Below are 26224 nucleotides of genomic sequence, written 5' to 3'. Positions count from 1 at the left end.
CTAGATCAGTAATGTTCCTACCTACACAGGAGAATCTCTTGAGTCACGCTGTCTACCTTGCTGAGAAAAGCCAGAAGTGCATCTTAGAAAAACCACTGCACCTTGCCCTCTCACCAGAGCAGTCTGCCCAGGCTCTCATACTAGTTGGTTTTAGAGTAGAACATACCATCCATGGATACCACCCAACATGCAAAGCTTTAACAGTGCACCAGATTAGACATAGTATACCATTTTGGAAATAATCAGGTTCCAACCACAGCGTGCGATCAGACATTCAATATGGAAGTTGTCAATCAAGTTGATGTTATGGATGCTCATAATATCTGCACATACATCTCCCCAACATCCTCAGCGTAGAGGTCACGAATACAGGAATTTTAGTAACTGGATTTCTTCTGTCCTGCAGCATCTCTATAATTGCAGATGAACATGCAGAACCAAGTGCATTTCCTGTATGAGACTGCAGCCATAAATATGGCAGTAAAAACACTCAACCCGAAAAAAACCCATGACGTAGTTATAAAAGCTACAAGTAGATTAATTTGCGGAGGCCTTTTTACAAGGAAAGGCATAATGAGTGAAATTATCAACTCTCTTTCCACGCAAAGCCCTGCATGTAATTAACAGGTGCTTTGTGACAGACTGAGTAACATTTCAGTTAATGGCAGGTGGGCAGAGAATAGGAGGGCTGAGAGGAAATCATCCCTATGTACCACATTCTCCAGGACCGTAGCTAAGCAAGCAAGCAAGCTAATTCACTGGGCAGGTGACTGATGGTGTTTTGATGGATGTTTCAAACTCTGGCAGTCTAAAATGCTTGGCCAGCTAATTCCAACACAACAGGTATAACAGGAGACCTATTTAATAGGCTGCAGGCAAAACATTTATTAAATTTGTTCATGATAAAATTAAAAATTTGTGACAAAATAATCTTACCATTAGTGGTTAATGAAATTGATGTTAACAATGAAATTGATGTTAACAATGAAATCAGTGGGTTGTAAAAAAAAAAAAACAAAAAAAAAAAAACAACTGACAATGAGACATGGCATGATGAAAACACATCAATGTAAAGACTCGGAGCGGGGCCGGGAAGGGGTTGTTTAAAAGCTAGTCATGTACAAGGCACAAAGGCATGGAGCAAGAATACCATGGACACCACCACATCATTAACAATTCCAATCAGTACATTATGGAAAACATGTTGGTCCAATCAGCCTGTACTACGCATAGATAACAGTAACATTAGCATCATTTTAAAATCATTTCATCAATATATGCATAAAGCAATAAATGCATCAAGCCCGAAGAGTTACAATAAAATGCCTCGTCTGACAGCAATAACTACAGTCGATACTTTTCAACATTAGACATTAAACCACTAGTAACTACAACAACAAATACTGTTGGCCATAAAATCAGCGATGCTGTCCCCAATCATAATGATGAGGGATGAAGGAATACAGGAAGATGAGCAGGTCCAAGGGGAGCAGTGATGTGCATTGCAATTGCACAAAAACAATACACAATTGCGTAGTCCACACATCCGCACGCAGATCCACAGCCAATTAAAAACTGGTAAAATGTAGAAGACTTCTAAAAACCGCCCCAACACATTACATCTACTCCAACAACAAAGCAGCTACAGATCTGATTGAGCATAATTAGAGCTGGCGCCATGGGCGAGTTTTTAATTCACAGCCTCAACAACATGGTTCTCATTCTCTCCCTCCACAGCCTTGACCTTCTCCAGAACTGCATCCTTGACCTCGATCTTCAAGTCCTCCAGCTTATCTGTAGCTGTATCTATGATACCCTTAGTCTGCAAACATAAAAGCAAACACACACTTAATCAAGAGAAAGCGAAGTTAAAGATAAAATGTTCACATCTGACCTGAAACTCCTACTCCATTCATTGTCCCAGAAGAAATCTCTTGATTACTGGGATTACGCACATATTCCTTTAGTTGGGGTACAGATTTGTTAGGTCAGTAATGATTGGTCAATTTCCCTGAAGAGGTGTGGTCACCCCCAGTACATCACCTTTGACTGACATCCCAGTCTGATCTAGCAAAAAGCAGTCTAGTGAAGGGATGAGCAGTAAGCAAGCAGTGGTGTGACAGAGTAGGCAAGTGCATATATACATACGAATATACAAGTATATTAATAATGTATATTATTACATAATAATGAGGCCTTTTTTGTTCCTGAAAACTTCACAACAAGCATTACAGTAACTTTTTTTTTTACAAGACTTAATTTTAAGAAAAGTTGTTCATTGAAATGTCAATTCAACACAAACGGTATGAATATTTTCAAATACACGTTTTCTTTTTCAATATTCATTGCCTATAACCTGACCAACCTCAGGACTTTATGGTAAAGTGCACTGAAGTGTATTTCATCCCTGATTTACAAAACTTTTGGAAAATTACATTGTAATGCAAGAACAAACAGCATCTGATGCAATGTTCATAAAGGACATTAACATAAAGACTGAAACAAACTAGTGTATACAGTGGAAATACATTACATCATACAAAGGGTTACAATAAGAATACATTTGAAAAGTTTAAAAATTAAAATAAATGTACAAGGAAATGGTTACATAAACAGGTTCTAGGGACTGGAAATGGGAAAAGATACACATACATATTCTAACCCATTTACTGTGCAAGATGAAAAAAGAACCACAACCCAGTGAATGACTGTACTGAATGATTGGATTAGAGATTAATAAGCTTTAAGCTGGGATGTCCAGGTTTATCTTAATGGTGAGTACTGGGGGGGTTTCCCTCACCTCTTCATGGGGTTCTTGAGTTGCCTTGGTGTCGTCATCAGCATTTGTTTCCTTGGTAACTGGAAAACAACCAGGAAATGGTTCATATGCTGAGCTCTTCAGTTCAAATTGTTAGTAGGAGGTCTTGTTAATGGTGGATATGACATGAGATTCATTAATGGAGTAGTTGAGATGTAATGGAGAAGCAACTATCTTAATCACCCCATGTATGCACACTAGTGTCGATAGTTGGTGGCTGAGTAATTCAAATACGGATGTATAGCAGACCGTCCCAATGATGGAAGTGGTTTTTTATTGGTTTTTTTTCTTCTTTTAGTCAAGATATAGTGAATACCACGCCACATTTATTTGGGGACCTAGAAGGTAACCTATCAGTGCCTGGACATTCTGGTCATGACGAGGTCTTAATACTTACCTCCACCAACTGTGACCTCTGTAACCGTAGTAACCACCTCTGCGCTCTGAGTACTTGTGTCTCCAACAACATCAGGACTGAAAACATTTCATGTATCGATGAATGTCACGTAGAACAGAAGACAGCCCTAGAGCTAAATTGAATTCAAGGAAATCTTAAATTTGGGCTAGTTTATAATGAAAAAGATAATGTTAACAAGAGTAGAGAAATGTAAAATCTTTTTAGGCATTTTTAATTGATTATATTTTCATTAAGAGCAACACAGGATTATTCAGCATACAATTATTGAGTCTAAAGCTGAAGACTGTGTTACTATGAGAAGACTGTGTTACAATGAGAATACTGCCACTCACTTGACTGTAACGCTGTCCACTGTGATGTCAGCTGTGGTATCAGCTCGGGAGTCATTGTGGTCCTCTACTGCCGACTGTTCTAATGTTTCTCCTTCACCAACAGCTCCTTCAGCTCTGAAAATGTCACAGGAAAAGAACATGAACACTCCAAAAAGTACTCCCTTCAACCAATAATGCAGCTTTTATTCCAGCTTAGTCAAGAGGAAGAGTGATTTCTTCTGAAAATTTATAAATGGAATATTTAATATTCCAAATTCCCTGAACTACTTCATTTGACCTAAAATTTCAAAATATGACTTACTCAAATTGCCCATTTCTATTCACCTCAGAAAGATATTTTCAGGACCGTGCTGTGGAAAATGTGTCTTTCAGCACTGAATATGCCTCTAGAAAGTTTTAATGCAAATATACTGTTACATGTTACAGGGGTTAGTCTAGAACTTCCTTTAAAGCGCATTTCAAATTACAAACTGAATACAGTTTACATTTGGTCACAACTCACTCACCCAGTTGTCTCGCTATCCTCAGCAGCTGTCACCTGAATGGCGGGTGTCCCTGCCTCAGGGCAGGCCGCCACCTCAGGTTCAGGCTCTGGCTCCGGCCTCATACCCTCCTTCAGTTCTACCTCACACAGGGGCAGTGTGATGAGCTGAGCTGAAAGCGACACACGCACAAACTCTGATGCTGAGCTCAGGAAGAAGCCCTGGCCATTCCGTGTGAAGATGAAGGATGAAATGCCACTACAGAGGACGAGAAATTGTTGGAACACAGGTCAGACAAATGGCATAGAATGATACACACAAAATAGTCGGGGCAATCAGCAAAAATAAGGCATGACTTACTACATAAAGTGTTTTCAAAGTAATAATACTGACAAAGACATCTGGGATATAACTTTGTACGCCCATTTTGGTGGAAAATATTTTGTTCAAATTCAGTTACATATATTGTTTTATGAGAACACTTGCAATGAACTTTTCCCTGAATTGATTTTTTATTTTCTCTCAATATTGCTTCTACCCTTATCAAATTACAAAACACAAAGCAACTTACTTGATATCCTCTTTCCTTATACAGCCTGATTGCATGAGCTGTCTACGTAGGTTAGGAATTGAATACACACTTAAATCTCCTAGATTGGTCAAACAAGCAATGTCAAACTCATTGTAGTTTTCATCTGAAAGGCAAACATATTTCATTTTCAATTCAAACTAATGGATATGTTGAGAAATTCCAAAATGCTCTAGGCAAAAAAGTTTGTAAATGATTTGCAAAGGCTGAAATTAGTTCTAGTTACATGGAGTAGTAGCAATCCAGTTCTATGACAAGCAATCCAGTTCTATAACAAGCAATCCATTTTATTTTTCTATGACAATTATCACAATGAACACCAGTTACCTGTTTTGCTGCGGAAATTGACGAAATCAAGTCGCCGTACCCTTGCTCCATCAACAGCCGTCAACTTGCACTTGTAAGCTGGCTTTAGATGTGGCAAACTGAACAACTACAAATGTAACAGCATATTTGTAACTAGGCAATTAAAATAGGCATACATTTTGACCTTCATTTATTGACGATTTTACCCTTTGCACAACACTAATATTGATAGAAATATTAAAAGCGAGGACTTGATATTTTCATCTAAAAACAGTAGAGTAGCTTGGCTACATGCAAAAAGACGCTCTATTAACAACTGATTGTAATTCTTCAGTTGAAAATTTACATCTGGGAATATTAGAAAAGGAAGTTACTTTGAATTGTTCCTCTGAGCAGATGATAACATGATGATCGCCTGACATGTCCGGTGCCTTGGCACGCTCATGCTGCACTTCTAGCGGTGCGGGCACCACACGATTCTGTTTGTCTAGCACGGCAATAGAGATAACTGGGGCATGGTGGCGCAACTTAATCTCCTTAGCCAGCACTGCAGAGATTTCATCTACGGCTCGTTTGTCACTGGCGGGAAGGGTGATGGTAAATATGAGAACTGTGCCAGAGTTGGTACCAGCCCAGAGAGTAGCGCTTGGCTGTGAACCTGTAAACAAGAGAAGTAAAACACTGAAATCACAATGTCTTCAGCCTATTATACATACTTCTGATTAGCATTTAAAATCGCCCAACAATTTTTATATCACAGCAGTCAGGTCAGCGTGAACTAGAGTGCCTAAATTTAACTATTGCCCTTCGCTAAATACCTGAGAAACCTCACCACAGGCAAAGCAGTGTAAGCTGGATTCAAACACATGACCTCGCTTGTCAAAGGGGTGATAGCCAAAATGAACAAGCACATTAAACCACTGAGCCAACAAGGGCTGCCTTACCCCATTATGAAATGAATCTTAACATGACCTTTTTTCCACTTTTAGAAGCAGCTATATAATATGGATTAAAGCATGGATTCTTACTCATGACAAGGCTAGACAACCATCATAAACATACCATTCAAGACAAATGTCTCCGCAAAATACAGGCATCTAACAAGAGAGGCTTTGAAATCTTCTGTACTGCGAGCCTCCACTTGTCTCTCCACAGGTTTGCGCTCCACAGCAGCGGCAGCTGCACCCGCCTCTGGGTCCGCAGCAGGGGTAGGGGAAGCAGTAGCTCCAGCCTCAGCCGGTGGGGTGGTGTCCTTCTGCTCAATGCCCTTTTCTGTGCCCTCTTTCTTGCCCTGTTCCTCTGCCCTTCGGCGCTCTGATCGTCGTCTTCTCAGCCGTCTGAACGATTCCCTCAGTGACTTTTTGAAGGATTTCCTTCTCGACATGCTCGTGTCTTGAACAACCCCTGTCAAATCTGTTCACATCAAAAGTTTTTCAAGCTGAATTGATTTCACTAATGTCTTAGTACTGCATTTCACCTCTAGTTAAGCATTATTCAACTGACACATTCTGCTTTATTCTGATTGGCTCATCCACTTTATAGGGCCAATTCAAAGATTTTTTTCATGAAGTTTGATTAATTTTCTCATGAATAAAACTTAATGATAAGAGTATCATTTTAAGGCCTTTATTTGCTTTTTGAAAAGGCGTTTTCTCATACCAAACTTTAGATGAAATACAGTAATTCTCTAATGATAAAAGAACCTCATCAAAAGAGTGCTTCTGGTGTTTAGTGGCGTACATCAGAATGTTCGACTTCTACAACAGTGGTCAGGTTTATGGTAGGCAACTTAAACCTTCCAACTTAAAGCCACAGCTAAAATAACATAAAACCCCCATGGGGTTAGGTCGGCTGTGCAAATAAATTATCGCTTACCGTTAGGGTTAAGAGTACATTTTGTCACCACTTCTTTCTTCTGGAGATAATCGAACAAGGCAAATCCATGTGCTGTACCAGCCGCCACACTGCAAGAGACCGATACAGGCTTTATTAATTGGGTCATCAGAACGTTCACAAGAAAGTTTGGTAGATTCGTGTAACATATACAATTTGTTGGAAACCACTGGTCACTTAACCGAGGACTTCACAACCAGATACATAGGGTCTTCACTCCTACAGTTCTGTTAAAAGAGTTATAAACAATAAGCAGAAGTAGTTTTCTAGGTAAGTAACTCCAGTTTCATATGTGCACTTCGCTTATTTGAATTACTGTGATTTAACCAAAGCTGTGTACTGTCACTTAAAAAAGTGAATAAATACAAAATTCTGGTGTACTTACAGTTGCCACTCTGATTGGAAGGCAAGAGCGGTGCAGGCAGCAGGGGGACATAACTGTACAGCACAGGTGGGTTGGAATCCTGGGGCGAACTTCTGATCTCCTTCTTTCAGGGTCAGGGCTTCGTGTCCTTTCCACACAAAGTTGTCTCTCTCCCCGACAATGTTGACATTCACGCCCTTGACCTCCTGTTCTCGCTCTTCTCTCTCCATCTGTAGGATGACCACTTGACCTGCAGTTCCAGCCACAATAAGGGTCTCGCTCAGAGAACACAGTGCGATCTTCTGAATGGCCAGTCTAGGGTCATCACTGTATGGGTCGAAAGTTCCTACCTGCACAGGGACAGAATGATCAAATATAAATGAAGACATTTTCGAGGCAGGGACATAAATATTGGCCTGCTGGGAAGTAGAGCATAGTATATGTGTGTGATTAATCAAACATCAAGGCACCATGTAAATAATGAAAATCAAAAAACATAATGGGCAGGCAGGGACAATAATAATTTGATCAAAATTTGATTTGTATAGGCTACATTAGCAAACTTAAATACTTTACTTAAAATATAATTTGATTAGTGAAGATAAAATGAAAATTGTGTTAGATTTACCACCTCCAGACAGATGTATATTACAATAAGTTTGACTTACCTTCCTGAAGGGAGGCCACTCTTCCTCCTCTCCAGCAGCATTGTCACTAGACCCAACATCAGAGCCAAAGAGAGGTGCAGTGGTGAGCTTGTACATCAGCTGTAGACTTGTGGTAGAGGCATCCCAGAAGCGCACTGCGCCATCCTCGTGGCTGTTGGTGGGGGAAAAAGGGCAAATTAAAAAATTTACAAAAAGGAAGGATAAAGGTAGCATTGTAAGGATACATGTCTCAGCCACTTTTTCACAGAAGCAGAAAAGACAAAAAGGCCGTTCTAGTAAAAAGTTGCAAGTGACTGGGACAGTTTTTGTAATGTTCAGCTTATTAACAGCATATTTCTAATCTAGGGGAATCAATTGCACTACATTACAATACAACAAACGGCCTAAAAAATTAAGTAGGAATTAATGAAAAATATCTCTTACCCAGTGAGCAGCAAATCTCTGGAAACCGGAGCGTCCACTAAGGCCTTTCCACCAGTTATTGGCCATTCCTGAAATCCAAAAAAGTATTTCACTAAAATGAATTTAAAACGAAAACAAAACTTCGTTTTACCAGTTGAATGTGTCACTTTCATAATCTGAGATTTGGGTTTTCATATGTGTAATATCCTACTGAAAACAAAAAGGGTTTCTTGTAAAATACACATACCTAAATTCAAATCCCTTCCTAGATGATTTCTTACAAATTGCAGAGTCTTGGATTTGAACTCCAGACTTCAACAATCAACACTCCTAGAAATACTGTACTAAGTAATGGCTCCATGGGCTTCACAGCCTACAGGCAGCAGTCAACTTATTTCAGCTACCACCTGGCTCTTTTGATTAATTACTAGCAAGTGGATAGATTTCTGACATTCTCCACACTTAAGGCAGGCCTGACTGAGTCCCTACCATGTGTCCAGCCTTCTGGTATGCATGGAATGTAAACAGCTGGTGAACTAAGACAGGTCAGTAATGAGCCTCACCCTGGCTGAGTAAGCGTTGTTCTGAGCCTGGCCAGCATCCACAATCTTCTCCCAGAGCTGTTCAGGTACATTGTTTATATGCTGGGAGCATGTGATGGCAGTGGAATGTAAACTGTTCACATATGGCAGGCGGAAGAGTGGCCAGTTGGGGGTGTCCAGGTCAATGACTATCAATTCCTCATCCACCAGGACAATCAGGGCGTGAGGGTCATCGTGCTCTGTCAACAGCATTAGGTAATAATCAAAACATTGTTATTAAAACACACCTGATCAGCTGCTAAAAAATTGCTGTGATGTTGCGAGATCTTTCAGATTTACTGCAGTGTTCGCAAATTCTCCAAGATTTACTGGTATGTTTGGGACATAGCTTCACTGCCATAAGTTCCAGTGCACTTTTTACCTGCTCTAGATTCTTCTGTGTCATCCTCATCTCCCCGAGTGATCGCAATGAAGTCAATGACTCTGGAGGTGAAGTCAAACACGGTGTGATTGGAGCCCTGCATCACACTGACTGTGTGCTTGTCACCGTAACTGGCACGTGGCATGCCTCCAGAGAAAATGATGAATGGCTCGGGATCACTGAGGGAATAAAACAAACAGTTTGAATTTGTCTGCAGAATTTAATTATGTGAATTAATCTTTGCTGACATTTGTGTGATACAGGATTGTGAATTGAATAAATTCTACTGACATTTGTGTGATACAGGATTGTGAATTGAATAAATTCTACTGACATTTGTGTGATACAGGATTGTGAATTGAATAAATTCTACTGACATTTGTGTGATACAGGATTGTGAATTGAATAAATTCTACTTTGGGACAGAGAGCTATCTGTTAAAGGCGAGTTTGAATATTAATATTAATAATAATGGAATAATTTTAAGAAAATGGTTTGATTTAAATAAACAGCGTGCATACACAGATATGTACAAGTTAGTTGGCTGTCATAACAGCTCAACTCGTTAGTAAGGATGACCAAAGATACATGGTCACACCCCCGGATTCTCCAGGGAACTGCCATGGACTTTGCTTAGGGTGTTAAAAGTAATGTTCACACTTAGTGTTATTTCTACTTACATTTTGGCGGTTTTCCATAGGATTTTGCTAATTGCCTTGCAAGGGAATGGGCCTGAAAAAAGGAAGTATACCCTATTAAAATGCTAACACTAAGACATCATGAAATGCTAGACAATGAAAGCCATCATAATTCTATTAATAATACCCAAGGCAGTTATTTTGAAAAGCCAAAATATTTACATCTTCTATTTAAATGATAAAAAAATGTAGATGGTAAATTACACTTTATGGATTTTTCACGTTAGTCCAAATAGCTGGTAAAATAATCATATGAAATGATCTCAAACTATTAATCCCAAAGTTCACATGATTGTTCAGCAAATGGGTACAGCATGATGATTAGTGTGACTGTAACGCCAACATCATTTTTGAGTTCTTACCATAAGGTGAAGCTGCGGGTTCCTTTGGTCCGGAAGAGTCTGTGGAGCTCCACACGAGATAACTACCATCAGCATGCGAGCTGACAAACTCTGTACCATTCCTATGCCAAGTCAGAGACTCCAATTGCTACAGAAAAGAAAACATCATAAATTCTCTGCACAGTTATTTTTAAGTTGAAAGCTTCTTCTTGAACAAATTTGGATTAGTTTTTTTTAGGTATATTCAAAGAGATGTATCAATGACATTTAACATTTGTAACGTTGCCTTGTATACCAAAGCCATTTAAATTAACCACTAATGGTTTGGGTCACTAGTTTTACCCGATACAGGCAGTCCTTTCCATGTTGGTTAGGTGTTACAGACATTCAGAGGGCAGGATGATACCAGAAAGTTTCAGCCCCCAAATTAATGCTTTGTCACATTCATTTGCCTGTAACACTGCACTTTTTTTTTTCCAGGTCATATTTTAAGGTAAATATAGTTAGTCTACTAAAGGTCCATACCTGTGTAGCATTGTAGGTCTTGTCAGCATTGCTCTCCTTGTTGTCCCACAGTACAATCAAACCACGATTGTAACCAATGAGAAACTGAAACATAAAACTGACTGTAACATAGTTGAACACAAAATCCAGTTAAACAGTGAGAACATAGGATGGGTATTTTATAACAAAGGAAGATAGGATCATAACACAAAAGGCATTATTGCCCAATCTGAAGATCTATATTTGTGATATACGGTAAATGACCTAAAATTTTGACCATTACAACGTTGCACACTTAGCCCGATTTTGAGAGTTCTTTTGATTTTTGAAAGGAGTTTTCATGGGTCAGTTAGAAGGTAGGATAATTTCCTAATGAAAGTTTCAGCACCACAAATAACATTTTATGGTATTTATTTGCCTGTGAACTGCGCTTTATTGGGCAACATATTAGGTCATCTACCGTATGTAGAACGGTTGATAACAAAATGAGCACTACCTTGTCTGGGTTGGTAGGGTGCACAGCAATGGCCTCCACTGCACCTGGGTTGATCTTGAAATCATCTGGCACACTGCAACAAATCATTCACATTACTGATGACATTACTATTCAAACTATCAGACAGACTGGTGTAAATGCACTACTGCCATAAATAAATGTTTATTCATATGCATTAAAAAGTTGCTTTGTGTGCTGCATAATGTGGTAAATTTGGAGGGAAATTTGTTTGTCTGGACCAGTACATTTATGCCTTTTGTGAAGGCCCTACTGTTGGCCATTCAACCTAGAACATTTCATTTTGTAAACCCATATAAATGTATGTCTAGTGGAACGGTACCTGACCCCTTTTATTATCATTCGTCTATATCACAGGGCTGGTGCACTCCCACTGTGTATGTTCACTGTATATCGGGTGTGATCTGTTATGTAAAGCCCTTTCAGTGTTACATTTACCTCAGCTATATCCATATGTGTAGAAGACTGAAGCAGGAAAGACTGAGTAATGACTCCTAGGTCAGATTTTCCCAATAAAAAGTGTCCAAGCCAAGCACTCAATAGTGCAATTAAAAAGTGCTTCTCCTTTATCCTCTCATATGTACCAAATGCCCCTGTTATATTTACACTGGTACAAGCCCTTATCAGATACTGATCAATATTGTTTGATAGCCTAGGTCTAAAATACCACCTAAGAGTAAGGTAGCTAATTTACTATAAAGATCAGGACGTGTTTCATATATATATGTGTGTGTATATATATATATATATATATATATATATATATATATATATATATATATATATATATATATATTGATTGATCATGCCTGCAATCAGAGGCAAATTGAAGACGACATGCCTCAAAACAGTGCAAAAAGGCTGAAGGACAAATCATGCTTCAACACCTTAGGAACGAGAGGGAAACTATGGCAACTTATCACATCGAAGTAGCAAGCAACTGGCTGCCATTTCTTCACTGGTCCTAACTAAAGCATAGGTTAACGATGCTATTAGCAGTTAATTCCTAGCTTACAATGTAATTCCTCTGGCTAAAACAGCTGTCTGGGGAATGTTTATGTGCCTGGCTGAAGAGAAACAGCCTGCTGGAGCAGTAAGCCCAAGTGATAAATCCCTGTTCAAATGGTTTTGGCTGTCATATTACAAGAGCATATTATACTGGGTGAAAATCAATAGTCCAGGCTCAATGACTGGTTGAAGTGAGGAGTGAGAACTTAGAGGACTCACAGGAGATGGGTGAGATCGAGAAGAGGGGAGGGGCTATGCAAGTCACCCTCACTAAACACCCCTTAACCAGCCACAGATGGTCCAGTTGGCCAGGTCTTTGCATGGACTGACTCTGTATAAATTGGCTGGGCTGTAATCCCCTTAATCTGGTTATCAGCACAGACAGCTGTCTGTGTCCCCAACCACAATCAAATCTTTCTATCTAGTTTGTAATTCCTTGACTGGCTCCAGAGTTTGATGAAGATTGAATAAAGCAGAGATCAAATTACACAGCTGTGAGATTTGGGCTCCAATCCGTGTCTCTGTATTCCCATCCAATACACTTTGACAGGGGATAACCCAATAGTTTATGCGAGTCAACAATGCCTCCTCTAACCATCCAGTTCTAACAAATTACCCACTTGTTGCAATATTCATACAGTATTCAGAGAGCAAAGCATCAACAATTACATACTCTACTTTCCTATTTGACAGCATTTACATCATTAGCTTTAAAATTCAACAGACTATTACACTTAACCATGAATCAGAGTTTGTCAAAAAAAATTCAGCTTTCAACTGAAAGGTTTTAGATAGTAAAATTATAGCACTTAGTTAGACTGACCTCGTGATACAATTATGAGGTCAGAGCTCAAAGGTACAATTTATTTCTGAGCTAAATACGGAGCAGCAAAAAACGTTTATTTATTGTCTTTGACAACACTAAAGTTTTCATAAAAATAACCATGCATTAGTATGCAAAGGCAATGCTGGACTACGCAAAAGGGACTCTTTCCAATAGCTCCTCCATCAAAGGCATGTAAAAACATCTTCTCCATTTGAACTTGTATTAGCTTTTCAACTAATTATGTGTTTATCATCACATGCTAAATACAATAGTTATTCATTACTAATAACTCATTTCCAAACAAAATGAGAATTCCAAGAAAAGTACATTTTGAAATGCCAATCTAACACCAATTTTAATTATTTTCCCTCAGATTTTAGAGTCACGAGAAACAATTAACTTACAGTTCCGGGAACTTCAAAGAGAAACAAGGACTTACTTCTGCATAACAACATCCTGGTATATTATCTGATCCAGTAGTGTAAAGTTGCTGACATCCAACAGGAGAATGTTACCACCTTCTGTCCCCAACAGCAGCTGGCTTCCATTAGAACTCAGACAGCAGGCAGAGATGCTCTTAAGCTTGCTGCAGAAACAATCAGCACAGATAACGAGGTGGTTAGAATTACAGCTGCAGTCTCTGGACTGACCCATGCTTCTGACAAGACAGATGAATGAAGTGCAGAAGACTCCATGACTGCCCTCATGATTGGGGTGTAATTTGAGTGACTGTATTACATCTAGTTTAGATAACAGCTTAGATGAATCAGTTAGAAAACAGGTGTGAAAGCAAGTTAAAAGAAGTCAACCAAATACAAACTAAATGCATTACCCAAGCAAATATAAGGACAGTGATTAATACAAAAAAAGTTTCAAATCATTCAATTCAATCTAGCTTCAGTGATCAAATATACTGAAATAGCCTAATCTACATCGAAGTCCACAAGACGAAAGTTATCAACTCTGAGGGTTATTTTATAACTTCAGCAAATAACTTCACAAGTGCGTGGCACCCCTCCAGTCAATTTTGTTGGTGATTTAACATTTAATTCAAACACAAAAGGACGTGCTATGATCAAATAAATCACTTTATACAGTAAATCATTCAACATCTTCAAATCAGACCAGTCCATTTCACAAGTACAGCTGCTCCAATTAGCACCTATTTATGTGAGTAAACCAAACCCCACCCCACCCAACCTCCACTCCCCACTGCACATAAAAGTAATACCCTATCACCTCACCTGGATTCCATGTTATAATGCTTGACCTCATCAAGAACAGCGGTGTTATCTCTGATGTTGATTTCCCACAAGTGCAGGCTGTTATCACTACACAGGGAGATGAGGCGGCCCTAAAAGCAAACGATTTATTAACAGGTTAGGCATGAAGATAGTTGTTGCTGCAGTATGTCTTAAATATATACAGTATTTTTATTCATATCGCACGTAAATGAGAAAATTCATTCTATTTTACCACATTTATGTAATATTACCTGCAGTATTTGCCCTGAAAAATCGTTTGAAGAGACCAATATTTTTTAGAGACCAATAAGGTTATAAACTAATATTTTTTTTCTCACTAGGATACATATTTACATACACCTCGCAACACAGTTCTTTGGTCACTAGATCTCTCAAAAATTCTGAAAAATTACCAACAGTCATGAAAGGAATGTTGGGTATAATACAGTTTAAGTTAGGGTGATTCATTAAGTAAAAATCACATGTTAAACACAAAAAACATTCTCCAAGTGGAATGACTTGTGAAGAAGAACTGACCTGTTCACTGAGGAAGAAGAGCTGGTTGACTTGTACGTCTTCCTGGTGTAGACCACTCATCTCTACCCCGGGACGGCCATAGCTTTCTTATGTCAAGGTTCATACACATTTAACATTCTGCACACACATCACTTTACACAGAACAATTGTGCCATAGTACACGTTTCATTCAAGTCAATAAGTGTAGTTTTTTACATGCAGCTACCAGCATCTTCAAGAGAGAAACCTTCAATGAATTCACTTTGTACACACTAAAATGTTAAGTACTAAGTAATAGCACTGCACCTTTTCCATGGAGTGTTCTAATGAAGACAAAAGAATGAAGAATGACTTCATCTGATCATTAGATGATACGTCCGCATCTACCTATAAACTCCCTAAGTATGCACGTCTACTTTTTGCCAATTCAGCGTCGATTCAATCTACATGTACATCCTGGTGCTCCTGTCAAACACACAGAAGTTTACATGTACAAGTAGACAATAATGCACATTCGCAATAGCCAGGCCTGATTTTGTCTGTATACTTATTTTGTACTTATTTTTATACTTATTTACAAAAATATTTTATCATGAAAGTTGGAAAAACTTCCCATACCAAACAAAATCTAATAACTGCACAGACTACATGGGAAGTTGGTGTTTTCTATGCAAACAGGTCGACACGTTAATAATGTACTGACAGCCATCTGCCAGCATGGTGTAGAAGCATTTCTCTACTTTTTTCTCTCCTGTATCCTTTACTTTTCTCTCCACTGTAGCTGGTAAAAACTAGAGATGCAACCAGAATTGTGGCTGGGGAGTTCATGTTAACAGATAAAAAGTGACAGCCTAAATGTAGCATGAAATTGACCTGGATGAATAGGGTTTTAATGAAGGCTTTACAGCATCTTTGTGTAAATGTTTTGTCAGGTATGGTGAGGCACACTGGGTGTGATATACAGGTCATAACAGTGTGGGGGCTCTTCCAGGGTGAATGCAACTCACAAGTCGGGAACAATCGAGGTCAGACACACTGTAGTTCCAGTGCATGTCATGCTGATATGTAGACAGTGGGCTTGGATTACTAGCAGGAGGTGTAAATCAGTTGCATACATATTACACTGATATAAAATGGGTGTGGTCACAAATCAGATTATATCCACTAGTTTACAAAGTGAACGCTGGTGTCACAAAATTGGATAAGAAGCACTAGTCTACAAAATAGAAGTCTGGTTAATGTTCTAATGAACAGCCCTAGTGGTTGAGAAACATACCAGATTATTGTGTCTCAAAGGGGAGGCCACGAGACATGAATCGATTGGATGCTGCTGTGCTAAACAGGGAGACTATACAAGGCCCTAATGTGCCTCATCTAAGGGTAGATGGCTGTACTAAGTCTGCATTGGTCTACTGTATGTACATGTGTTTGCGGATCTTGGTCACCTGCTGCACAGCCCCCCAGGCTAATCCACACATGGTCTGAAGGGCTGCAGCACAACACTCTCACATTCCATATCTAAATGTCACTGCTATCTCCTGCTGGGAACTAGCCCAGCAGCCTCCTCCAGAGTCTGAGGCTAACTTACCAAGAGTAGGTACAACCTACACATCCATCCACAGACCAAACCTGATTACGTGGGAGTTCAGATAGGAGGTTAAAGCCTCACTATGCTGCAACCTTATGTACAATGTACATGTAGGTCTGGTTGTGACAGATTGTCACATGTAGATTTACATGTAGGCAAGCCTGCTCTATTACTCACCACACATAGCTATCATACTATAACCCACTTTGCAGCCTAAACAAAAACATTAAGTTACAAGACTCTAGTTCATTCACAGATGACAGGTGACCATTGTTAGCATGGCTGGTATTTATTCTACCCACATCACCCAGGGGTATAAGTAACAAAATGCCAGGGGGTCAGAGGTTATGTAGTATTGCTGACAAAGGGAAAAAATATAGAAAAATAGGGGACTGGCATACGTTACTTTCCACATGCTGATCGAGTTCATCCAGCCTCATCTGCATGTGCATGCCAATCCAAATAATACAGGATGTGGCTTTTGCCTACTAACAGTTTGAAATCTGATGGGTATGGAGCTAATGTGTACTTAAAACTAGAGTAGTTTTAAGTAATTTCGGACACAGTACAGCAGGGGGGGGGGGGGGATGGGTGGGAATAAGACACCAGCATTTAGCAGATGAGTGGGGTCAACCCTTGGTATGTAAACGCCCACTCCTTCATCCAGAAAGGACTGTATCAGCCCAGCTGACAGCTTAAAGTTTGCAGGGTGACCAGATTGTCTACAGACTAAAAGCCTGGCAAGTCACCAGACTCAGTCACAGATCTAGGCCGCTGATTCTAATGGCTGATTTCCTGCACACTGTCACAGTTTCACATGTGCTTTTGGTTATAAGCAAGACAAACTGACATAGAGGAATGCCCTGTTGAAATAGGATCTGCAGGTCCTGGCTTAGCCATAACATAAGTACCAGTATCTAACCAAAAGCCCCAAGCTGTATCAGTGTGAGAATAGTACGGTCTCAAATCTGGACTACATAGAGCTGTAACCTCATAAAAATCATTCCATGACAAATTTCTCTTGACAAACTACCACAAGACATCCTGCATCCTTTTGCATCCTGCTATACAAGTTACCACAAATCAGAATCAAGATGCTTGTTACACAGATACTGTATGTGTAAATGCTGGTCTTTAAAAGCACATCTAGATGAACAAGATACGCCTTCAGCCAAGCACTATTCCAAAATCTATACATTACAATTTAACGGATAAATGTGCAGGGTGTCTTAATTCACATTTCCAAATGCAAAATTAAAATTGCTAATACTTCAACACCTTTATTGTATTCCTTTAAGGCTCACTGTAACATCAAATCTGACTGATCAAAAATTATTTTGGTAAGTGGATCTTCCTACGTGCCTTTTTATCAGACATTTTATTCTCTTGGTTGTACAACAGCAAAGAAACAAGCCTTGAGTATAATTTCCCAAACAGATAAATCTTCTAGTTGCTTGTACATGTTCCTAAAAATCCTTGCATGCATCACAGTACATGTAACATGTAATTAAATGGGAGATCAAGCAGATCATAATGCAAATCATGGGCATGATATACTGCAAATGAAGATGTGTCTTACAAGCAAGGCACGTTGGCAATGCAATGCTTAACAGTAAAAATAATTCTTCCAGCTTTTCACCTGTTTGTAAGAGGTTTATTAGAGCGTATTCTGAAGGCTTTATTCTGTTCAGGAGCCCTGAAACTGTGCAACCCTACCAATGTAGTGTTATCTACAAAATCAAATTTAAAAGGTGCATAAATTGCTGCTCTTTCACATGCGAAAAGGTTGAGAAATTAGGGTGAGGGGAAAGACTATTGGGATAACTGAGTCTACAGCAAATATCCTGTCAACTGTGCAGCCTATAGATGAAATACCAGTAAAGCCTGACCAAAGCCAATTATACAATTATATGTAGTTGTGAATGAATGTGGAAAGACAGAAGTGACATTTTATCAGGGTCGTGCAAACCAGACAGTGCACGGCTAATTGGGTATTAAACCATGAACGGAAATGACATAATTGCCTTGGGCTGCCTCTGCACACGTCCAGCTATGTGACAATGTTGAGGTGCTGCAGGTACAAAGCAACGTGAAGTAAAAACTAAGGCAATACAAACAGTGAAAAGGGGTAAATGGTCCTAAAACTTTGAACAATGACCAAGCCGGACTCGCATTCAACACTGTGCATTCTGTATACATATATGCAGGCGATGACAATTACATGTGCCTCACGTCCACACTAATCTTTATGATTTAGGTTTTCAGAATGAAGGATTTCAGGACAAAAATATTTAGATCATACAATTAATTGCTGATTTCACATATCAATACACAAAGCAGTGTTCTATTCACATATGAAATTTGATGTCAAAAAGTTTTTAAAAAGTTGCATATTTCCATTTAGTTTACTTGCTTCTTCAGCACTTTTTCAGTTTCAAAGCTCAGTTTATGTTAGGATCCGCAATATGGTGGCAACACTAGGCCTCACTCTCGAAATGTCACAAAACATATGTAAAATCTTTTGTTAAAAAATGTTGCCAGCTGACATAGGACATGATCCATTTTGGTAAAAAAAAAATACACATATTTTTAAACCATGTTGACTTCCAGTGTCCTGTTCTGTCAAATATTATGAACAACACATCAGTTAAGCACACATCCTATATCACACACATGTGCAAGAGATTTAAGGTGCAGTCCACAACGGTCAGATTGAAAGCACATACTTAACACTGGGATAAATTACATGTACCTTATTTCTTATTTACATACAGTTGTACATGCAAACTTACAAAGAGAAAACTATATAATAATCTGTCAACAGTCTTCTGTGGATACTACAAAAAAAAAACAGATACACTTGTTCTCAGTTCAACAGTCTAAATGAATTAAAGGCCATAAATCCCGGTACTAAGCTAACACCTTGGCCGAATTTAAAATTAAGATGAACAAATATCCAGTATTTCACCTTTGCGATAATGCACTGACTAAAGTTTAGGAGTTGAATTAATTGTTGCAAAAAAAACTAGAAAGATGTAAAGTGAAGTGACAGTGGGGGCGGAAGCTCTCCATTCAAGAACAACATGCGGCCTAACTTAAGAGCTGGTTTAACTAGTTTCCAACCATAGGTGAATAATCCTCACCAAGCCCTGGCAATCTTGTTACTAGCCTCACATGACTTGCTCAGCAAATGTCAAACTGACAGCTAACAGTGGGAGGTGTGCATGTAACATCTACACTACAAAGCTCTAAACTTGTCTTGTAGACTTAATACAGGGCTCTAACCCTACAGTCAATTCAGTGGAAATGTGCTTACTCGCTGCATTTCATAAATTCATCATATTCAATTCTGTGCCACTGTGCATAAGTGGAGCCCAGATACCCGACGAATAACACGTCTGTTGGCTCAGAAATGCAGTTGCTAAGGTGAAGTGGCCATAATAAATTAGGTGTTGAGGACAGTCGTGTGCTGGCATCGCAATAAAACAACCTGTGAAAGGTATAGGCAGACAGCTAATGACTTTCTGAACAAGCTTAGGACTGGGCTGGGCGGTCAATAACCACATTTAAAGCCAGCGTGTATTGCAGACATGTCTTTCATACAGCATTACATGTCCACTAGATATCCCTCATCACATCTTGAAGCCATTCACACCCAGCAGCCAAGGCAATCCCTAGTTCAAATTTAGATTACTTCTGTACATGTACATATCATCACTCACATCCCCTTTACAATCATGTTTATATTACTTAATACTATTCAAGAAATATACTAACAATCAGAATACCAGTTAACCACATTTAAAAAGACATGCAACTTGATAATGGATCATCAACAGTTTGCATTTTGAGGCCCCCCTGCCGCATACTGAGTGTGTGTTTGAAATACAAAAGACTTGACGTGTATGTAACTTCCTTTGCAAGCACTTAGATTTCCTGGTTGAGGTCATCAGCACTGACATTGTTAAACCATTTAACTCCTCGGCCACACAGGCTCTCAGTAAACAAAAAATTATCAAGTTCATTATTGACATACACATCAACATGTGTCTGCCCAAGCTTGCTAGTTCTTAGACTTTCAATGGTATAGCTTTACTAACTTATTTTGGTCCAATACAAAACTATTACCAGCATTTAAATACAATTCTAGATTACCCAATTGCATGCAATGATGTACTCCAAGAATACCAGTAACACAGTATTTTTATGCGACCTCATGCACGATACATACATACTGGTCTGTATCACATAACTTTTAAGCACTGAATGAACTGCAATGGGTTTAGCCAGATGCCTCGCAAAGGAAGACTGGTATTCTAGTGAAGCTGTCCAGAAAGAAACTTTTTCTGGTCAACATTAGTCTGTGTTAAGAAACAATTCTTGCCTAACCTTTTCTAGAGTGCACGCCCTGAACTCAACCTTCTCGCTTAACTGCTTCTGAAGATCTTGACTTATCACACATTTGCGGATTGCAGCTACACCCACCCTGACCACTGCTAAACACCATCTACATGTAAATATGTGAACGATATCCTGTAATGCACTACCCTGGATCTTTTAGCTTTTAGCTAACAACATAGAATTTGCATTGAATGACAACTGTTGCCTGAATAGATTTTTTTCCATTATCAGGCAAAATTAGTGTTACAACAAACAGATTTTTCATGGTCACCCTTTGTTTAGATCTTATCAGCTTTCCTGAAGTCCCGGAAAGGGTAGTTTTCCTAGCATATATTATCACAAACTCCTTTGAAGTCACCCAATCCTTATAAAACACATGACAGTAGAGGGTGTGTTAGTATTAGGGTCAGATTACCTGACTAGAATCTGTGTCAATGTCCTTTCTATAGATTAATGTAACCAGATTGGTGATTTTTCACCTCTTAGTATAGATTATCTGATATGTAGTCTTGCCCACGTAATACAATCATATTTTAAACAGAATGAATAAATTCCCTTTTTAAGTCCCGTGTTCATCAACTGAATGAAACATGCACATGAAAATGCCTCTTTGAGGAATGCCATTACTCAGTCATTCAGATTAACTAGACACCTTGTGTAGCAATGAAACGGCATTGTGTGCAGCTCATTTATGTCCACTCAACGGCCATAGTCGTAGTGCCTATTGTCCTGTGATGACCACAGGTCAGTAGTGTGAAACATTTTATTATCGGCCAATTAAACCCTATTCTGCTAGACCGCTAAATGACTTCACAGCTTAATGGAGACCCTCAGATAATAGCTCTGCCAGCTGTGATTGTTCTAATCTGAAAGCAAAAATTGTACACTACAAGGCTGTCAATTTATATCAAAAACACATAAAATTGTTCACAGATGCACAACAAAGCCGATGATAATTTTCAACTCTAATATTGCAAAAATTGGTTAGGTTAGCGCAAAAATTAGAGTAACTAAGGTAGGCATGTTCTTCATGTGATTTATCTGTACTTGGCTAAGCTTGACCTGTAACTCCAGCTACATGTATTACTACACATTTGTGTCTGAAGAGGTGAATACACAATGCATGTACATGACTGAAAACCTATAAGGTGCCTATTTGATAGGATTGCGGAGTCCAGTCTGACACTTAACCTCTCTGTATAACAGCTGGCTAGGAACAGATGCTGGAAATTCTCCTGATAACTGGATTAGCACAGTCAGCTGGCAGGACAGTCAATACTCTCTACAAAATCCAAGCTAGTATACTATGTATTGGTTTATGGAAGTCTACTACATACATGTAGTCCTAAACCTATAATGTCAGTGTTGTAAATCATTTTGGAAAAAGGATACATTTTGACAGCGCCAGTCTTTGTTCCAATAGCCAGCAGTCGCAGTTTGGGGTCATAAGCCAGGGCACTTGGCTTACTTGGGAAACCATGTTCAACACACTGAAACAGAGAAGTGAAGCGGTCCTTGAAAGCATTAGAAACCAAACCCCTGATTATGTACTCCCATGAAATGTAATACATTCTTACTTTCATGCCATCTCAATTGTTTAGATAGATGTCCACATTACCATGATCATAAGAAAATCTGCTTATTATTCCCATGAGGTTCTAATGACCTTTTACTCAGAATCACAACAGGGTTTACGTTATACACTGTAAATTTCAGTCATGATGAGGTCTTTTTTTTTTTTGTAACAGTACAATAGATCACAAAGAAATGGGCTGCCTTCATCTTCTCTCACATAAACAAGGTGAATTAATGACAAAATACTAAAACTTTATAAGGTAGATTTTATTATTCTAAAGAAATAACCCATTCTTAATATAATGGTCAGATTTAGTCTCACTATTTTAATTAAAGGAAATTCATCACAAGAATTAAATGTGCTGGTCTGGTTTAACATATAACTGTTGTATGTAGGCACATATACAGCAGAAAATTCACAGCTAATTTCACACGAGCACAAAACTGAAAGTCAAATTTTACTACTCACAATTACACAGGTCTAAATAACAACAAATTAATACCACCGACATGTATCTTTAAGAACCCTATGCTGCTGAGAGCGTTATGTACATGTATATAAAGCAGCTAAGTATTATGAACAATGGGAAACTAATGGTTCATGGAATTTGTTAGTACTACTTACACGAATCCTAGAAGTGTGCCTATTATGAGCTGATAACTTCAAATCCTAGCACTACTTCTACCAACATTGTGTTAGTTAGCATTCACACTTGTTGACATAATTTACACTGCTGCTTCTGTTCTTTCAGTTTTTTTACATCAAGGGTACACATATTCAACAAAGAATGCACATACTTTAATGACTGCATAAAGGAAACACTGCTGTCTCCAATCAATTAAAGATCTCCATTCTCAACATTAAGATAGGGCCTATCAGTAGTTTTCTTTTATTTTTTTCTGAACATGCACAGTTTAATTTGCACGATGCTAACTGCGGAAATGCTACTTGCATCTGAAGGTGCACTGCAGTGCATGCCAAGGAAAAGCTATTTGTAGACATGATGTGTGACGAGCATCGTAGACGGGCAATCGTTCAGTTTGAGCTGTTAAGTTTGCAGAGGGAATTCTACATAAAACCCAAAACGTGTTTCGTGACTCACCGAGTGTAAGAATAAAAAAAAATAACCTGCCCCAGACAAGCTGAGTGTATTTCTAAGGGCGACCTCAATTCGTTCTTCTGTCCTAGATTAATGACTTGGGTCCACTAAGCGTAATATGACGGTGGTTAATTACAAACTAGATATGCTAATGAAAGCATGCTCGACCATTGTTCTCCTTTACCTTTGTGAACTGAAATAATTCCTTCTTCTGCGCCTCACGACTCTCCGATTCCTTCGGCTGGGATTTTCGGAAAAACTTGAACATGATGGTGATGTGGTCGGTGTAATGGGTAGCTCTTGGTCTTACGTCCTTACGAAATGTTGCATGCTGGAAGCCAAACATAAAAAATCCATAAAAACTACTGCACCGATTTTTTAAAAGCCGAAGTGTTTGCGCAGTCAGTCGGCTTCTTCAGCGTGAACCGGTAACGAGGTCAACTTGTTCTCCGATAAAACCGGCCTTCAAACTGCACGGTAGACAAGGAGCAGACGGGAAGGGAAACAGAACATGTTAGCGAAAGGTTGGAAGTATTCAACTTACCAGATGGTGTTACAACTATCGAATTTCACGGGATACTGGCTACAACCGCTCGCTCCTTTACAACCCGCGCGAATCTAATGGCTTTTGAACAGCATTGCTCTGCTTAACAGTAGTTCATAGCTATCCTTCCGCGACGACCGCATCACCGCATGTCCGTAACTGTGCTTGATTCCTGGGCGTTAAATCACACTCAGCAAGATTAAGCTTGTGCGTACTAGTTGATGTTAGCCAGAAAAACTGTCCTTTAAGGTTTTAAGTGCTAAACTGTTAAACACACAAGGAACTATTTTCTCATTGACTAAGCGCGCTGTGACACTGTCACTCCGGCCTCCGGTTATGAGTAATGCTATGTTTGCCCCCAGCTGAGCTGTGGCTTTAGAATCTTCTCTTTGATAAATTTGAGACGTGGCCTGGGTTTCTGTCGCTGATTCTGTAATTTCTGTACATTTTACGTAACATAATAAACAGAAGAAAAACTCATGGTGTGTTTGCCTGGACAGTGTTCATCCTGGTATGAATTTTGAAATTTAACACCTTAAGCAAATAAACCCCGTCTGGAGCGGTTTCTGATGGTATTTTTCTTACCTCTTCAGGCTGACTTTTGGAAAATTGAATACGGTATATCTTCGCTTCTTTTTGTTTTTTGGACAATGGAAAGGACAAAGTTCAGAATTTTTTATAGTAACTTTAAATCTGATTCATATATCCTTCACATGGAGGCGTGGAGCCATTGTGTAGGCCTATATGTAGGTAGGCCTATACACGGACATCTTTTGTGGTAAATAGGCCTGCATGCCTTTCAAGGAATGCTGGCACTAGAGCATTTAAACAGATCTTCTCCTAGCTTGTGTATTTGTTTATTTTATTTCTTTATTATTATTATTATTAAGCCAATAAAACGTGGCCATAATACAGAGTTAGGTATGGACTGGCTTCGGATTTATGAAATGTGCATAGTCCCATAAGGTCATAACAGTTCACCTCTGCTCATACGCTAATTCGAAAACTTTCCTTGGCCCTAAAATGAGATCTCAGCGCTCGATCGGCCCTATAGCGTGCCTTCCCACTTAAGATGACCAGACTAGCTGTATACCGGTAGCCTTCAGAACTGTTGCATGGAAGTCATAATGGCTTGGATAAAAGAGGCGGAAAAGGCTACTGGTAGCCGTGTTTGTGTTTAATCCTCCAGCCTTTGGAAATCACTTGTTGCTTTGTCACGTGCCTAGGGGAGCCTTTAGAAAAGGGATTAAAGTGGAAAAAATTGAGGCAGTCGTGTATGACAATTACGCGGGACTTTCTCTGAATAACCGCCACTGACCGATGACACAATGCTCTGCCAACGACTGAACCGATTTCTCCCCGGTCCACGCATGCCACTGGGACATTGGTTCATGCAGTCACGGAAGCGACACTTAACCTTAGGACAATTAGATACAAACTTTATGGGCCAGACTCTGGTCTGAAGTAAGCTTAATTCATTGCAAGTCGAGGGCAATTATAAATAAATGCAGGCAACCAGCACTGAAAATACTATATATAGTATGTATTAGAACTCATGACATGGGGCCTATTGATTTTCAGCCAGTGTGAGACCATCTTGAACTGATATGTACAACACTGGTTCCGACAATGTTTCAGATCCAAGTATGTATTTGTGACACACCGAGTTTAAGAGTGTAATGAAAAACCCATAGGCCTATGTATGTTGTGAAAGTTTCACTGCGTGCATTTGTACCCTGAGCTGTACGAATGTATACATTTTTGTTCATTTTGACCGACATGTATATTTCGCCATAGTCACCTATGTAGGCCTCTATAATATTGCATGATATCTATAACTTGAAATATCATGAAATTAATTGAAATAAATGGCTGTCAAAACTAAAACAAATTAACGAGGGTGTGGGCATTACATCATGGAACATATCCATGAATGCTTAAATATTATATAATATTTCCTTAGACGAAAAATTCAAAATATTAAATCATCAAAGGTGACAAATTTTGAACGAGCTACAACTGATTATGTAGACATATATGTATCCTTGCGCGAGAACCCGTTATACATAGTAGTCCTCAGAAAGGTGATGCCAGGTGTTTCTCGTGTCTCCGTGAGGTGTTGTTTTGTTA

At 39.1% G+C, this 26224-nt stretch overlaps 1 protein-coding gene across 2 annotated transcripts; it reads right to left on the bottom strand.

The window, feature by feature from the left end:
• Positions 1-871: 871 nt before the first annotated feature.
• On the bottom strand, positions 872-24225 carry LOC135461709 (lethal(2) giant larvae protein homolog 1-like). Of its 2 annotated transcripts, XM_064738910.1 has the most exons (25): positions 24095-24225; positions 23735-23881; positions 22268-22365; positions 14908-14989; positions 14371-14480; positions 13566-13712; positions 11275-11347; positions 10800-10883; positions 10296-10422; positions 9916-9967; positions 9236-9414; positions 8836-9053; positions 8294-8361; positions 7871-8021; positions 7224-7552; positions 6821-6909; positions 6008-6358; positions 5320-5603; positions 4967-5072; positions 4622-4745; positions 4075-4308; positions 3569-3682; positions 3216-3292; positions 2801-2859; positions 872-1822 (listed from the first exon to the last, which is right to left on the bottom strand). In XM_064738910.1, the coding sequence occupies exons 2-25, from the start codon at positions 23816-23818 to the stop codon at positions 1691-1693; spliced, it is 3372 nt and encodes a 1123-aa protein (XP_064594980.1). In that variant the 5' UTR covers positions 23819-23881; positions 24095-24225; the 3' UTR covers positions 872-1690. The 2 variants fall into 2 exon arrangements, with proteins under 2 accessions (XP_064594980.1, XP_064594981.1); XM_064738911.1 differs by lacking the exon at positions 2801-2859 and having other exon boundaries at positions 1684-1822.
• Between the last annotated feature and the right edge of the window lie 1999 nt (positions 24226-26224).

This window comes from Liolophura sinensis, chromosome 1 (genome assembly GCF_032854445.1).
Source record: "Liolophura sinensis isolate JHLJ2023 chromosome 1, CUHK_Ljap_v2, whole genome shotgun sequence".
Classification (NCBI taxonomy): domain Eukaryota; kingdom Metazoa; phylum Mollusca; class Polyplacophora; order Chitonida; family Chitonidae; genus Liolophura; species Liolophura sinensis.
Note: the sequence above shows the minus strand (reverse complement) of the source record. Positions and strands in the feature narration are given on the sequence as shown.

What these genes read in the sequence shown, in the direction of transcription:
- LOC135461709 (XM_064738910.1), bottom strand. Translation starts at nt 23,818, where the DNA reads ATGTTCAAGTTTTTCCGAAAATCCCAGCCGAAGGAATCGGAGAGTCGT. An exon ending in TCTTCTTCCTCAGTGAACAG is followed by an intron (nt 14,481 to 14,907) that starts GTCAGTTCTTCT and finishes GTTTGCTTTTAG; the next exon opens with GGCCGCCTCATCTCCCTGTG. An exon ending in CAGGATGTTGTTATGCAGAA is followed by an intron (nt 11,348 to 13,565) that starts GTAAGTCCTTGT and finishes GATTTGTTGCAG; the next exon opens with TGTGCCAGATGATTTCAAGA.